This window comes from Oncorhynchus clarkii, chromosome 25, assembly GCF_045791955.1.
Source record: "Oncorhynchus clarkii lewisi isolate Uvic-CL-2024 chromosome 25, UVic_Ocla_1.0, whole genome shotgun sequence".
Classification (NCBI taxonomy): domain Eukaryota; kingdom Metazoa; phylum Chordata; class Actinopteri; order Salmoniformes; family Salmonidae; genus Oncorhynchus; species Oncorhynchus clarkii.
In genome coordinates, this window is record NC_092171.1 from 22,096,430 (window position 1) to 22,110,459 (window position 14,030).

Below are 14,030 nucleotides of genomic sequence, written 5' to 3' on the forward strand. Positions count from 1 at the left end.
AAACACATTTTCGTCATGGGAACTTGACTGCCAAAGTGCTTAAAAAAAAAATGTACGCTGCGTCATCACGCACAGGCCATTTTATCTGCAAAACAAGTCAGTTTGATGGAAACACACCTGGTCGGAAAATGAGCATATTGTTTTTATGCAGACTTTAGAATATTTTTCTGAAAATCTGTCGCCAGTTGGATAGAAACCTATGTTTGTTTTATTTGTTAGTGGCAATATCTTGATTTTTATCACATAATATTCAGATATTTTATATGGCCCCACACCACTGAATCATTGTTTTGAGCTGTGTGTCACACCGGACTGTGTTGCTTGTGTCGGCCCCAGCTTTGTTCATTCTATTGTGCATGATTGCCTGGCCAGCAGCATGCGTTAGAACAGCAGTCGGAGGCCAGGGGCCACATGTTACTAGTTCAGTTGGTTTTCATCAGCTCCCCTTTCACTGTAATGTTTATGCTCTTTGTCTCCCTGTTTCTCTCTCATACTTTTTGTCACTCTGTTTCTCTCTCATACTTTTTATCACTTTCTCTCTCTCATACTTTTTATCACTGTTTCTCTCGCTCTCGTACTTTCTATCACTCTGTTTCTCGTACTTTCTATCACTCTGTTTCTCTCATACTTTTTATCACTCTGTTTCTCTCATACTTTTTATCACTCTGTTTCTCTCTCCTTTTTATCACTCTGTTTCTCGCTCTCATACTTTTTATCACTCTGTTTCTCTCGCTCTCATACTTTTTATCACTGTTTCTCTCTACTTTTATCACTCTGTTTCTCTCTCTACTTTTTATCACTCTGTTTCTCTCTCTCTACTTTTATCACTCTGTTTCTCTCTACTTTTTATCACTCTGTTTCTCTCGCTCTCATACTTTTTATCACTCTGTTTCTCTGTTTCTCTCTCTACTTTTTATCACTCTGTTTCTCTCTCTCTACTTTTTATCACTCTGTTTCTCTCTCTACTTTTTATCACTCTGTTTCTCTCGCTCTCTACTTTTTATCACTGTTTCTCTCGCTCTCTACTTTTTATCACTGTTTCTCTCGCTCTCATACTTTTTATCACTCTGTTTATCTCTACTTTTTATCACTCTGTTTCTCTCATACTTTTTATCACTTTCTCGCTCTCATACTTTTTATCACTCTGTTTCTCTTACTTTTTATCACTCTGTTTCTCTCATACTTTTTATCACTCTGTTTCTCTCATACTTTTTATCACTCTGTTTCTCTCTCTACTTTTTATCACTCTGTTTCTCTCGCTCTCATACTTTTTATCACTGTTTCTCTCTCTACTTTTTATCACTCTGTTTCTCTCGCTCTCTACTTTTTATCACTCTTTCTCTCGCTCTCTACTTTTTATCACTCTGTTTCTCTCGCTCATACTTTTTATCACTCTGTTTCTCTCGCTCTCATACTTTTTATCACTCTGTTTCTCGCTCTCATACTTTTTATCACTCTTTCTCTCTCTACTTTTTATCACTCTGTTTCTCTCTCATACTTTTTATCACTCTGTTTCTCTCGCTCTCATACTTTTTATCACTCTGTTTCTCTCGCTCTCATACTTTTTATCACTCTGTTTCTCGCTCTCATACTTTTTATCACTCTGTTTCTCTCGCTCTCATACTTTTTATCACTCTGTTTCTCGCTCTCGTACTTTTTATCACTCTGTTTCTCGCTCCCTTCCTATATTTTTGTTTAAACATTATCTATGGTTTTTTAAAATTATCTTTGTTTCATTGTCATCCAAACTCATCCATTACCCTTCTTCCAGTCTAAATGCTTTAAAGCTAGACTGAAACTCAGTAGAGAACATGGCCGACCGGAAAGTCCCTCTGACTAATGGCACAGGCTGAGATCGAACAATGCTGCAACGTCCTGAAGAAGGATCATGTTTCTTGCTCAATGGCCACAGTCAAGGGCATTTTGACTGCGAGGCAAGGCAGACATTTGAAACCCCTTTCAACCTTCATGGATTGGAAGAGAATATGCAGATATCAAATCTGTTTCACAGCATATTTTCTGATTGGAGGATACACGACAGATTAATGTGGGTCGTTTGGCGTGCCGGAGAGCTTACCAAATGGCAGGGATGTCATTCAGGTAATTTGGTTGGCCACCCACCGTGCCATGATGGTGTTTCTGGATGAATCCACTTAAAGCTCCCGTTGATTGGAGTCACACAGACAGACGGACGGATGGATGGACAGACGGACGGACGGTTACTGCTCTCCTCCATGACTTTGCCTCCCTCCTGTAAAGTTAATTTATCATGAATCACCGGAGCCTTCTGGGCAGTCTGTGTTCTGTATTTCTCATCATTACTTACCTTGTTCTCCACAGGATTTATTCTGGGTATTTATAGTATTTACTTTGGTTCAGAACTATTTTTGAGTAGCTCTCTCTTGCTTTGTACAATTCGAGCTCTAGCATAAGCACAGGCTTTCCCTATCCAAATCACCATCAGAGGGTTTAACTTAGGGTAGGTTATTTTCACTATTGAGAAAAATAGCTTTGTTCACTGCTTAACTCTTGCTGTCTACTTTGGGGGCCGTTTTGGACTTGGTCAATGCTGTTCGATCTAGCATGCCTTTTTACGACGACATAGGTTGCCGACCACCGGTTGTTTCCTTAAGGATTTGGGTAGCATATTTGTTCTACAACTGCTAAATCTCTTTGTGGTGATTTATTAGTGATGTTCACACCGGCAAACATGTTTGACTGTAATGTGCCACTTCTCCTGTGCTACAGGGTCAGACTGTGTCGCTGCTGACCGTGAACCGGTTAGAAGAGGTTCTGTACCACTACCAGCCCATCCACATGCACACATACGGACCCCCCGTCCCTGAGCTGGAGCAGCTGGGGCGACTCGGGTAAGAACCCATCCTGTAACACACACAGCTCTGCACAACTGGCAAAGTTAGCTGCTGCACAAAATAATCTGGAGATGGCAGTGGTTTGATAAATAACTACAGGGGAAAGCACCACATTGCAAGGCCTTGCTTATATTGTTCAGTGAACAGTAGTGTAATCAGCACCTCCAAAGGTTGACCAGCTTAGTATAAGGCCTGGCCTAGTTTGCACAGCATATCTGATGTGGTACAGTAAGGCATTTAACTGGGAGTGAGGCTGCTCTGGATTTCTGTTTTTTTTTCTTCTCTGAAGTTGCCCTTGATTAGCTGTGAGAGGTGGGGGGAGGGCAAGGTTTAAAGGGGAACAGCCAACCAGTTCCCCTGCACCAGCCCTCTGCCCCTTCCCTCTCACTGCTTCTCCTGGACCTTGTTGTCTGTCAGCAAAAACAATTTGATTTGATTTGACTTGACTAAGGCCCTCCCACCTGCCAAGAGCCCTGATCTAATTGGTGGAAAGTGGCACATGGAGACGAATTAGAGCGCTCAGTGGTGTAAGGAGGTGACTGTTATTGTGACAGTGAAGCTAAAACTTAATTTGGCTCTACTCCAGCATTTTGTATTTGAGATAAAATTTCTCATATGAGGCGACAGTACAGAATGTCACCTTTTTTATTTGATGGTACACTACCATTCACAAGTTTGGGATCACTTAGAAATGTCCTTGTTTTTGAAATAATCACTTTTTTGTCCCTTTTTTAAAATAACATCAAATTGATCAGAAATAGAGTGTAGACTTTGTTAATGTTGTAAATGACTATTGTAGCTGGAAATGGCTGATTTTTAATGGGATATCTACATAGGTGTACAGAGGCCCATTATCAGCAACCATCACTCCTGTGTTCCAATGGCACGTTGTGTTAACTAATCCAAGTTGATCATTTTAAAAGGCTAATTGATCATTAGAAAGCCCTTTTGCAATTATGTTAGCACAGCTGAAAACTGTTCTGATTTTTAAAGAAGCAATAAAACTGGCCTTCTTTAGACTAGTTGAGTATCTGGAGCATCAGCATTTGTGGGTTCGATTACAGGCTCAAAATGGCCAGAAACAAATACTTTTCTTCTGAAACTCGTCAGTCTATTATTTTTCTGAGAAATTAAGGCTATTCCATGCGAGAAAGATCTTGTACAACACTGTGTACTACTCCCTTCACAGAACAGCGCAAACCGGCTCTAACCAGAATAGAATGAGGAGTGGGAGGCCCCGGTGCACAACTGAGCAAGAGGACAAGTACATTAGTGTCTAGTTTGAGAAACAGACGTCTCACAGGTCCTCAACTGGCAGCTTCATTAAATAGTACCCGTCTCAATGTCAACAGTGAAGACGTGACTCTGGGATTCTGGCCTTAGCATGACCAAAAATCTCAAATTTGTATTCTTCAGACCAAAGAACAGATTTCCGCCTGTCTAATGTCTATTGCTTGTGTGTCTTAGCCCAAGCAAGTCTCTTCTTCTTATTGGTGTCCTTTAGTAGTGGTTTCTTTGCACCAATTCCACCACGAAGGCCTGATTTACACAGTCTCCTCTGAACAGTTGATGTTGAGATGTGTCTGTTACTTGAACTGTGTTAAGCATTTATTGGGGCTGCAATTTCTGAGGCTGGTTAACTCTAATGAACTTATCCTTTGCAGCAGAGAACTCTGGGTCTTCCTTTCCTGTGGCGGTCCTCATGAGAGCATGTTTAATCATACCACTTGATGGTTTGTGCGACTGCACTTGAAGAAACTTTCAAAGTTCTTGAAATGTTCCGGATTGACTGACCTTCATGTCTTAAAGTAATGCTGGACTTTCGTTTCTCTTTGCTTATTTGAGCTGTTCTTGCTATAATATGGACTTGGTCTTTTACCAAATAAGCTATCTTCTGTATACCACCCCTACCATGTCATAGCACAACTCTTGACAATGCACACCTGTTAGTTGAAATGCATTCCAGGTGACTACCTCATGAAGCTGGTTGAGAGAATGCCAAGAGTGTGCAAAGCCGTCAAGGCAAAGGATTGCTATTTTGAAGAATCTCAAATATAAATATATATTTTGATTTGTTTAACACTTTTTGGGGGGATTTCTACATGATTCCATATGTGTTATTTCATAGTTTTGATGTCTTCACTAATATTCTACAACATAAGAAGAACCCTTGTTTGAGTAGGTGTGTCCAAACTTCTTACTGCTACTGTGTATGTTTTAGAAATGAAAACACTGTGTCTAGTCCCCCCCCATTTCAAGGTGTCATATTTTTATCTAAAAAATAGTGAATTCGTTATTTTCAGCCACACTCGTTGCTGACCAGTGTATAAAATTGAGCACACAGCCATGCAATCGCCATAGACAAACATTGGCAGTAGAATGGCCTTTACTCAAGAGCTCAGTGACTTTCAACGTGGCACCGTCATAGGATGCCAACTTTCCAACAAGTCTAATCGTTACATTTCTGCCCTGCTAGAGCTGCCCCGGTCAACTGTAAAAGCTGTTATTGTGCTGTGAAAACGTCTAGGAGCAACAATGGCTCACCTGTGAAGTGGTAAGCCACCCAACCGCACAGAACGGGACTGCCGTATATAGAAATTGTCTGTCCTCGGTTGCAACACTCACTACCGAGTTCCAAACTGCCTCTGGAAGCAACGTCAGCACAAGAACTGTTTGTCAGGAGCTTCATGAAATGGGTTTCCATTGCTGAGGAGCTACACACAAGCCTATCATCATCATGCGCAATGCCCAGCGTCAGCTGCAGTGGTGTAAAGCTCGCCGCCATTGGACTCTGGAGCAGTGGTAACGTGTTCTATATAGTGATTAATCATGCTTCACCGTCTGGCATTCCGACCGACGAATCTGGGTATGGTGCCTCAAGTTTTTCACTCATCATTAGAAACATATTTTACTCTTATTTATACTGAAAAATATATAGACGCAACAAGATTTCAACAGTTTTACTGAGTTACAGTTTATATAAGGAAATCAGTCAATTGAAATAAATTCATTAGGCCCTAATCTATGGATTTCACATGACTGTGCAGGGGCGCAGCCATGGGTGGGCCTGGGAGGTCATAGGCCCATCCACTTGTGAGCCAGGCCCACGCACTGGGGAGCCTGGCCTTACCAATCAGAATGAGTTTTCCCCTATAAAAGGGCTTTATTACATACAGAAATGCTCCTCAGTTTCACCGGCTGTCTGGGTGGCTGGTCTCAGACGATCCCACAGGTGACAGGGGAGCCTGGCCTTACCAATCAGAATGAGTTGTGGAGGTCCTGGGCTGGCGGGGTTACATGTGGCCTGCGGTTGTGAGGCTGGTTGTACTAACTGACGACAAATTCTCTAAAATGACATTGGAGCTGGCTTATGGTAGAGAAATGCACATTAAATTGTCTGGCAAATGCTCTGGTGAACATTGCTGCAGTCAGCATTCCAATTGCACGCTTCTTCAACTTCAGACGTGTTGAGGAAGTGTGTCACATTGTTTACCATTACATTTTTATTGCGCAGAACATGATCTGAAATGCAACCAAAACAAACTGTAAATCCAACAAGTTTGTAAAGTAAGAAGCTTTAAGTAGTCATTGCTTGCTAGGAATATGGGACCAAATACTAAACATCTGACTACTTGACTACACATATACTGAGTGTACAAAACCATTGACACCTTACTAATATTGAGGTGCACCTCACTTTGCCCTCAGAACTGTCTCAATTTCTCAGGGCATGGACTCTACAAGGTGTCAAGTGTTTTACAAGGATGCTGGCCCATGTTGACTCCAATGCTTCCCACAGTTGTCAAGTTGGCTGGATGTCCTTTGGATGGTGGACCATTCTTGATAGACATGGGAAACTGATGAGTGTGAGAAACCCAGCCATGTTGCAGTTCTTGACACAAACCGGTGTGCCTGACACCTACTACCATACCCTGTTCAAAGGCACTTTATTTAGGCTTTATTGGCATGGGAAACATATGCTAAAATTGCCAAAGCAAGTGAAGTAGATAATAAACAAAAATGAACAGTGAACATTACACTCACAGACGTTCCAAAAGAGTAAAGACATTTAAAATGTCATTATGTCTATATGCAGTGTTGTAACGATGTGCAAATAGTTGAAGTACAAAAGGTAAAATAAATCAACAGAAATATAGGTTGTATTTACAATAGTGTTTGTTTGTCACTGGTTTCCCTTGTGGCAACAGGTCTCAAATCTTGCTGCTGCGATGGCACACTGTGTTATTTCACCCAGTAATTATGGGAGTTTATCAAAATAGTTTTTTTCCCAGTTCTTTGTGGATCTGTGTAATCTGAGGGAAATATGTGTCACTATGGTCATACATTTAGCAGGAGGTTAGGAAGTGCAGCTCAGTTTCCACCTCATTTTGTGGGCAGTGTACACATAGCCTGTCTTCTCTTGAAAGCCAGGTCTGCCTACGTCGGTCTTTCTCAATAGCAAGGCTATGTACATAGTCAAAACTTTCTTAAGTTTGGGTCAGTCACAGTGGTCAGGTATCCTGCCGCTGTGTACTCTCTGTTTAGAGCCAAATAGCGTTCTAGTTTTCTTGTTAATTCTTTCCAATGTGTCAAGTATTTCTCTCTTTGTTTTCTCATGATTTGTTTGGCCTAATTGTGTTGCTTTCCTAGGGCTCTGTGGGGTTTGTTTGTGAACAGAGCCCCAGGACCAGCTTGCTTAGTGGACTCTTCTCCAGGTTCATCTCTCTGTAGGTGATTGCTTTGTTATGGAAGGTTTGGGAGAATCTTCCTTTTAGGTCATTGTAGAATTTAACGTCTCTTTTCTGGATTTTGATAATTAGCGTGTATCTGCCTAATTCTGCTCTGCATGCATTATTTGGTGTTTTACGTTGTACACAGAAGATATTTTTGTGGAATTCTACATGCAGAGTTTCAATTTTGTGTTTGTCCCATTTTGTGAATTCTTGGTTGGTGAGCAGACCCCAGACCTCACAACCATAAAGGGCAATGGGTTCTGTAACTGATTCAAGTATTTTTAGCCAGATCCTAATTGGTATGTCATATTTTATGTTCCTTTTGATGGCATACAAGGCCCTTGTCTCTCAGCTCATTCACAGCTTTGTGGAAGTTACCTGTGGCGCTGATGTTTAGGCCAAGGTATGTATAGTTTTTTTGTTTTTTGTGTGTGCTCTAGAGCAACGGTGTCTAGATGGAATTTGTATTTGTGGTTCTGGCAACTGGACCTTTTTTTGGATCATCATTGTTTTTGTCTTACTGAGATTTACTGTCAGGGCCCAGGTCTGACAATCTGTGCAGAAGATCTAGGTGCTGCTATAGGCCCTCCTTGCTTGGGGTACGAGCACCAGATCAGCGAACAGTAGACATTTGGCTTCAGAATCTAGTAGGGTGAGGCTGGGTCCTGCAGACTGTTCTTGTGCCCTCGCCAATTCGTTGATATATATGTTGAAGAGGGTGGGGCTTAAGCTGCATCCCTGTCTCACCCCACGACCCTGTGGAAAGAATGTTTTTTTTTTTTGTGTGCCAATTTTAACCTCACTTGTTGTTTGTACATGGATTTTATAGTACATTGTTTTCACTGAGGAAATGTACGAGTCTGTTAATGATAATGCATAGGATTTTCCCCAAGGTTGCTGTTAACTCATATCCCATGGTAGTTATTAGGGTCAAATTTGTCTCCACTTTTGTGGCGTGATCAGTCCTTGGTTCCAAATATTGAGGAAGATGCCAGAGCTGAGGATGATGTTAGAGTTTAAGTATAGCCAATTTAAATTGGCCTTATTGGGTTGGAGGGTTTGTATTTTGTCCTGTAGTTCACTCAATGTAATTGGAGAATCCAGTGGGTTCTGGTAGTCTTTAATAGTTAAATCTAAGATGTGTATTTGATCATGTATATGGTTTTTCTGTTTGTTCTTTGTTATAGGGCCAAAAAGATTGGAGAAGTGGTTTACCCATACATCTCCGTTTTAGATAACTCTGTGTTGTTATCCAATTTTCCCAGAAGTGGTTAGTGTATGGTTTCTTCAATTACACTGAGCTGATTTCTGAGGTGCTGTTATTTCTTTTTCCGTAGTGTATTTCTGTTGTTTTTGTGATTCATTTTAGTGAAGGTGTGGACTCAGGTTTTCTGGGTCTCTGTTTTTGGTTGGATAGGTTTCTCATGGTCTTTCTTAGGTTTTTGCATTCTTCATCAAACCATTTTTTTTTAAATTTCACCTTTATTTAACCAGGGAGGCCTGTTGAGAAGAAGTTCTCATTTACAACTGTGACCTGGCCAAGATGGAGCAAAGCATTGAGACACAAACAACAGAGTTACACATGGGATAAACAAACGTACAGTCAATAACACAATAGAAAAATCTATATACAGTGTGTGCAAATGTAGTAAGATTAGGGAGGTAAGGCAATAAATAGGCCATAGTTGCGAAATTTAATTAGAATTTAGCATTAATACTGGAGTGATAGATGTGCAGAAGATGATGTGCAAGAAAAGATACTGGGGTGCAAAAAAATAAATAACACTATGGGGATGAGGGAGTTGGGTGGGCTATTTACAGATAGGCTGTGTACAGGTGCAATGATCGGTAAGCTGCTCTGACAGCTGATGCTTAAAGTTAGTGAGGGAGATATAAGTCTCTAGCTTCAGTGATTTTTGCAATTCGTTCCAGTCATTGGCAGCAGAGAACTGTAAGGAAAGGCAGCCAAAGGAAGAGCTGGCTTTGGGGATGACCAGTGAAATATACCTCCTGGAGCGTGTGTTATGGGTGGGTGTTGCTATTGTGACCAGTGAGCTGAGATTAGGCAGGGCTTTACCAAGCAAAAACTTATAGATGACCTGGAGCCAGTGGGTTTGGCGACGAATATGAAGCCAACGAGAGCATACAGGTCGCAGTGCTGGGTAGTGTATGGGGCTTTGGTAACAAAACGGATGGCACTGTGGTAGACACCATCCAATTTGCTGAGTAGAGTGTTGGAGGCTATTTTGTAAATGACATCGCCAAAGTCCAGGCTCGGTAGGATAGTCAGTTTTATGAGGGTATGTTTAGAAGCCTAAGTGAAGGAGGCTTTGTTGCGAAATAGGAAGCCGATTCTAGATTTAATTTTGGATTGGAGATGCTTAATGTGAGTCTGGAAGCAGAGTTTACAGTCTAACCAGATGCCTAGGTATTTGTTGTCCACATATTCAATAAGAACTTGCCAAAACAGCAGTAGAAAAGGCATATTGACATTAGAGAGAGGCATAAAGCAATCACAGGCCAGGAGAGCTATGACAACAATGGGTGTATATAGCGATGAATGTGCAGAGCGGGTTGGTTAGGACATACACAACCTGAGTTCGAGGTTGGGGCCGACAGGTAAACAATATGAGGTACCGTGTTATTGAAAAGAGCAGCAATAGGTGAGTCAGGGTGCTGTTCGGTAGTCACTACTACGCTAGGCGAACAGGGGACACAGCGTTCAGAAATCTAGTGGGCCGGGGCGAGCAAATGGTTAATTTGGCAACATCGTAACAGAATAGCCTGTTGAGACCACATCGGGCGATCACGTTGGCAGTCCAGTCGTGATGGATCGGCGGGGCTCCGTGTCGACCACATCGGGCGATCACGTCGGCAGTCCAGTCGTGATGGATTGGCGGGGCTTCGTGTCGACCACATCGGGCGATCACGTCGGCAGTCCAGTCGTGATGGATTGGCGGGGCTCCGTGTCGACCACATCGGGCGATCACGTCGGCAGTCCAGTCGTGATGGATTGGCGGGGCTCCGTGTCGACCACATCGGGCGATCACGTCGGCAGTCCAGTCGTGATGGATTGGCGGGGCTCCGTGTCGACAATAAAGGGTCCAGGCCAATTGGCAAACAAGGTATTGTAGACCTAGAATTAGCTGGTATATGGGCCAAGCTCGAGGCTAGCTCAAGGTTAACTGGTGCTTGCTTCGGGACAGCGGCGTTAGATAACAGTAGCCACTTGATTGCAGCTAGCTTGCTGCGACGATCTGGTGTAATGATCCAGAGCTGCAGGAATCCAGTGATGTGGTTTATGAGAAGCAATCCGATAGGCTCTGGGTTGATATCGCGCTGTGCAGACTGGCAGGTATTGTCCGAGCTTAGGCTGGCTGGTGACCGAGAAAAAGGTGAAGACCACTAGCCGTGGCTAACAGACTTGTAGCTAGATAGCTGGCTAGCTCCTGATGGAGGTTCCAGTTATAAGGAATAGAAATAGCAGGTCCATACCACATTGGGTGAGACGGGTTGCAGGAAAGTATATTTAGTTCATAGATAGGTGAGATTAAGAGAGAGACGAGAAAAAAAAACGGTCTATTTACATGGGATAAGACAAAGACACACACGCATCCGATTGCTACGCCGTCTTGGATACGCCATTGTGTCGTTCATTTTCTTCGGTTTTCTTTTTTTTTTTTTTTTTGATAGGGAAGCTGAGAGGTCAAATATACTGTTTAGGTTTTCTACTGCCAAGTTTACACCTTCATTATTACAGTGGAATATTTTGTCTAGGAAGTTCTCTAAAAGGTAATTAATTTGTTGTTGCTTTATTGTTTTTGGTAGATTTCCACACTACATTCCTTCCATCTATAGCATTTCTTGATATTATTCAGTTCCTTTTGGCTCATGATTGATTATTGCTTTGTTCCAAGTAAACTGATTTTGCTTTGATCTGATAGGGGTGTCAGTGGGCTGACTGTGAAAGCTCTAAGAGACTCTGGGTTGAGGTCAGTGATAAAGTAGTCTACATTACTACTTCCAAAGATGCGCTAAAGGTTTACCTACCATATGTGTCCCCTCGAAGCCTACCATTGACTATGTACATACCCAGTGTGCGACAGAGCTGCAGGAGGTTCTACCCATTTTTATTGGTTATGTTGTTGTACATTTTTATTGGTTATGTTGTTGTGCTAGGGGGTGAATATGGAGGTGGGAATGCTGTTGCCTCCAGGCAGATGTTTATCCCCTTGTGTGCTGAGTGTGTCGGGTTCCTGTCCAGTTCTGGCATTTAGGTTGTCACAGGCTTGTCCCTGGGCCTGGAAGTGATAGCTTCTCCATCCTGGAGGGAGAAATCAGTCTTTAATAAAGTATGGGGATTCTAGTGGGTGATGTAGGTAGCACACAGGATGACATTTTGAGATAATTTCCTTTTGAATTTCTAGCCAAATGTTAAATGGTCCTGTTTTGATTAATTTAACAGAGTGAGCAGGTCTGTTCTATACCGAATCCCCTTCCCTGTTTCACACCTGGTAGTTTGGTGGATGGGACTGCTAGCTTTCTGTAACTTAAGAGGGCAACCAGTGAGTCGTCTCCTCCTATACCATGTTTCTTGTAGGATGACACTGTCTCTATTTCAGATTTTTTTGGTGAGGTCCAGGTTCCTGCTCTTTAGGTCAAAGGCAGATGACCTCAGGCCTTGGATATTCCAGGATGAGATGGTGAAGGCTTTGTGTTCTATAAAGTGTCCAATGTTGTTAGTCGTGTGGTTTGACCTCAGACCAGTAAGTGTGAGCAGAGCAGAGCCTGCTGAGCATTGGCTTGGGCTAGTGTAAGAGTGGGGTTTGGGCCTGTTTGCCTGCTTACGGCCTGGGCATATGTGACTTCTATGTTGAGGCCCTCTTTGCGGGAGTGGGGGGCATGGGGTGGGCAGGAGGGACATAGGTCTGATCTGAGGGAGCCTAAATGGGGTGTGGGCATGGTTGACTTGGAGGTGTGTTGATTGGTGGGGGTGTGGATGTGGCTGGTGGTGCTGTGGTCTGGATGTAGGTCCGGGGGGGGTGGGTCGTCCCACAGGTCTGGGAATGTCTTGCTGGTCTGTGCGATGTGTCTATTGATCTGTTGCTCCTGGTTGAAGTGTTAGGGCTGCGTTTTAGGGCGATGTCCTTTTAGGGTGAAGGTGGGCACTGCTGCCTTGTATAGGTGGACCTGGTCATAAAGACTGTTCTAGTCCAGAGTGGAGTGGTGGGTAAACATTTGGTTTTGAGACACAGTCATGGGAAATAATTGCGTTTACCCGCTCTATGGTAGGCTTAAAAATCCGTCTTTAACCTGTCTCCTCCCCTTCATCTACACTGATTGAAGTGGATTTAACAAGTGACATCCAATAAGCGATCATAGCTTTCACATGGATTCACCTGGTTAGTCTGTCATAGAAAGAGCAGGTGTTCTTAATTTTTTTGTGTACTCAGAGAAATTGAATTTGTCCAAGTACTTATGACACCTTCATATGGACTAGATACAGTTGCCAAATACATTTAAACTCAGTTTTTCACTATTCCTGACATTTAATCCTAGTAAAAATGCCATGTCTTAGGTCAGTTAGGATCACCACTTTATTTTAAGAATGTGAAATGTCTGAATAATAATAGAGAATGATTTATTTAAACTTATTTCTTTCATCACATTCCTAGTGGGTCAGAAGTTTACAAACACTCAATTAGTATTTGGTAGCATTGCCTTTAAAATGTTTAACTTGGGTCAAACGTTTTGGGTAGTAGCCTTCCACAAATTGGGTGAATTTTGTCTCATTCCTCCTGACAGAGCTGGTGTAACAGAGTCAGGTTTGTAGGCCTCCTTGCTTGCACACGCCTTTTCAGTTCTGCCCACAATTTCTATGGGATTGAGGTCAGGGCTTTGTGATGGCCACTCCAATACCTTGACTTTGTTGTCCTTAAGCCATCTTGACTTTGTTGTCCTTAAGCCATTTTGCCACAACTTTAGAAGTATGCTTGGGGTCGTTGTCCATTTAGAAGACCCATTTGCAACCAAGCTTTAACTTCCTGACTGATGTCTTGACATGTTGCTTCAATATATCCACATAATTTTTCTCCCTCATGAAGCATCTATTTTGTGAAGTGCACCAGTCCTGTTTTACTGTGGATATAGATACTTTTGTACCTGTTTCCTCCAGCATCTTCATAAAGTCCTTTGCTGTTGTTCTGGGATTGATTTGCACTTTCGCACCAAAGTACATTCATCTCTAGGAGACAGACCGCGTCTCCTTCCTGAGCTTTGGGCTTTGTCCCATGCATAATTGCGTACTATTGCTTGTACAGTTGAATGTGGTACCTTCAGGCGTTTGGAAATTGCTCCCAAGGATGTACCAGGCTTGTGGAGGTCTACAATTATTTTCTGATGTCTTGGCTGATTTCTTTAGATT

At 42.5% G+C, this 14,030-nt stretch overlaps 1 protein-coding gene across 1 annotated transcript in view; it reads left to right on the forward strand.

The window, feature by feature from the left end:
* The window catches only part of LOC139383827 (MNAT1 component of CDK activating kinase), a 61,552-nt gene that overhangs the window by 20,566 nt on the left and 26,956 nt on the right, over window positions 1-14,030 (forward strand). Inside the window, exon 8 of the mRNA XM_071128403.1 lies at window positions 2,749-2,870. Coding sequence (XP_070984504.1) covers window positions 2,749-2,870 — 122 coding nt within the window. The remainder of the gene's footprint in view (window positions 1-2,748; window positions 2,871-14,030) is intronic.